This window comes from Quercus lobata, chromosome 2, assembly GCF_001633185.2.
Source record: "Quercus lobata isolate SW786 chromosome 2, ValleyOak3.0 Primary Assembly, whole genome shotgun sequence".
Classification (NCBI taxonomy): Eukaryota; Viridiplantae; Streptophyta; class Magnoliopsida; order Fagales; family Fagaceae; genus Quercus; species Quercus lobata.
The window spans coordinates 54,165,956-54,168,109 of record NC_044905.1 but is presented as its reverse complement, the minus strand read 5'-3'; the positions used below and the strand labels follow the sequence as shown (position 1 = coordinate 54,168,109).

General features: G+C 35.3%; 1 protein-coding gene across 1 annotated transcript; it reads left to right on the top strand.

Annotated features, from left to right (window-relative positions):
- The first annotated feature begins 150 nt into the window (after nt 1-150).
- On the top strand, nt 151-1,015 carry LOC115978038 (stress-induced protein KIN2-like). Its single transcript, XM_031100071.1, has 3 exons — nt 151-267; nt 573-641; nt 764-1,015. The coding sequence occupies exons 1-3, from the start codon at nt 211-213 to the stop codon at nt 836-838; spliced, it is 201 nt and encodes a 66-aa protein (XP_030955931.1). The 5' UTR covers nt 151-210; the 3' UTR covers nt 839-1,015.
- The last annotated feature ends 1,139 nt before the right edge of the window (nt 1,016-2,154 follow it).

Below are 2,154 nucleotides of genomic sequence, written 5' to 3'. Positions count from 1 at the left end.
ACCTGGTCCTAAGGCCAAATCAAAATGCCAAACTTCAATCATATGATGACACATGTGAGAGCATATTTGAGAAAACATAAACGTGTCAATTAGTGGATTGGTTTGAAAATCCTATAAATTTTGCCCCACATTTGTTTGTAGAATCACCCAAGTTGAATTTTAGAGCCTGAATAACATTGCGAGTGTTTGTGTTCCAAGCAGAGACTGAAGATGGACAAATCCCAGAATGCAAGTTACCAAGCTGGCGAGGCCAAGGGCCAAGCTCAGGTGAGTTTCTATCCATCCTATTTACATCTATTAGAATAGTAGCATACATCTAGTAAGCACAGATACTCTAGTTTAGCTCATATATTTGTATCCGGTACCGGATATCTCTGGGATACTCCTGTATGCGTACCCTGATTTTTTATTTTTAGTGCCAATATGTTCAAGATACGCCTATGATACGGTTCTTCTTAGGCAAACTGCATCTAAAAGGATTACATAGGCATGGATGGATGTTTCATGCATGAACACCATGCACGTTGACATTTTAAATGTTGATTATAATGTGTTGTTCTTTTTTGGTTTAGGAAAAGGCAGGCAACATGGCGGACAAGGCGACCAATGCTGCTCAATCTGCCAAGGAATCATGCCAAGAGGTTCAACTAAGTTTTTACTAAGTTAGAAAATTACATACAAACATAACAAAATACTTCGATCTCAAGTAATACTGCCCTACATTATTGTTAATTGCTTACATATGGAGTTCTATATATTGCAGGCTGGCCAGCAGATGAAGGATAAGGCACAAGGGGCTTGTGATGCAGTTAAGGATAAAGTTGGAGCAAACAAATGAAAATCATATTGGATCTCATCGTTCGAGCAAGCCCTCCCAAATAAATTTTGTACTTATTAAATTTTAATTTATGAATTTTGTTTTCTTCTACTTTGTACTCTCTTTTGATCTTGCTCTTATTGAGTTTGTCGAATTTGTCAATTGAATTAACAAGGGAACTCCTTTATTGAGTTTTTATCCATGCATTCGTATTAGATCATGCACAAGGTTTCGTTATATCTATGTTTACAATTCAAAATACTTCTCTATTGCAATCGAAAATAGACTTGTTAAACAATGCAATCCAATTAAAGCAGATCATTCAATACAGATGAGCAAAAAGTCTACTGGTTTTATGTAGCCGCAGGCATTTCGTGTCCAACTATTGTTAGGCAGATTCTAAATTACAATTAATTTTGACTATACAAAAAAAGAAAAAGAAAAAAAAAAAATGGAAATTACAGATTACCCATCACCTGTGGTTTAGCCCAAATTTAACTTATTCACCCGCGATTTAAAATTTAACATTTTATCTACATGTGATTAACATCATTAGTCTATCGTTACCTACCCCATTACTTATACCATTACAAACACAAAAATATAACAAAATTAGAAAATACAAGATCAAAAAGTGATTTTTGTAAAAATATTTGAAGGCTTTAAGAGCTTCAATGAGAGCACTAACACAAGATTAAAAATGGTTTATGTTTACAGCTCTACTCAAACAAATTTTTCTCTCTCTCTACGCTTGTTGCAACCCCAAAGCAACAAGCCACCCTTTCTTGGATCGAAAAGCCATTAGATTGAAAATTGCTGATAATCTGAGGCATAGTTTTGTGGGTCTTGAGAGTTAGAGTTTGAAACCAGCCCATATTTTCAATCTAAAAGAACATGTCGGCGCAAGAGAGAGACCCACGAGAACAGCTAAGATGTCTTGATGGTGAGGCTCTTCTCCAAGCGCAACAATGACTCGAATCAAAGGCAAGCAATTTTTGTATATTTTTTCTTTGGCGTTTTGAGATTTATTTCAGATTCGGGAGTTTTGGTTGGATTTTGATATGATTTGGTTTGGTAAATGTTGATTGTGGTTGATTCCATTGTTGGGTTGGCTAAGTTGCGGTCAGACGATGGTGTGTATGGGCGATGGGGTGACAAAGGAATATGAAGAAGAATGGGCGTTGTGATTGTTGTTGATATATATATATATATATATATATATATATATATATATATATATTTTTTTTTGGGGTTTGGTTTGAGGTGGAAGAGAGTGAAAAGTGGGTTTGCAAATTGTGTTGGTTTTATTTGCGTTTTTTTATTGCAATGGACTCCAA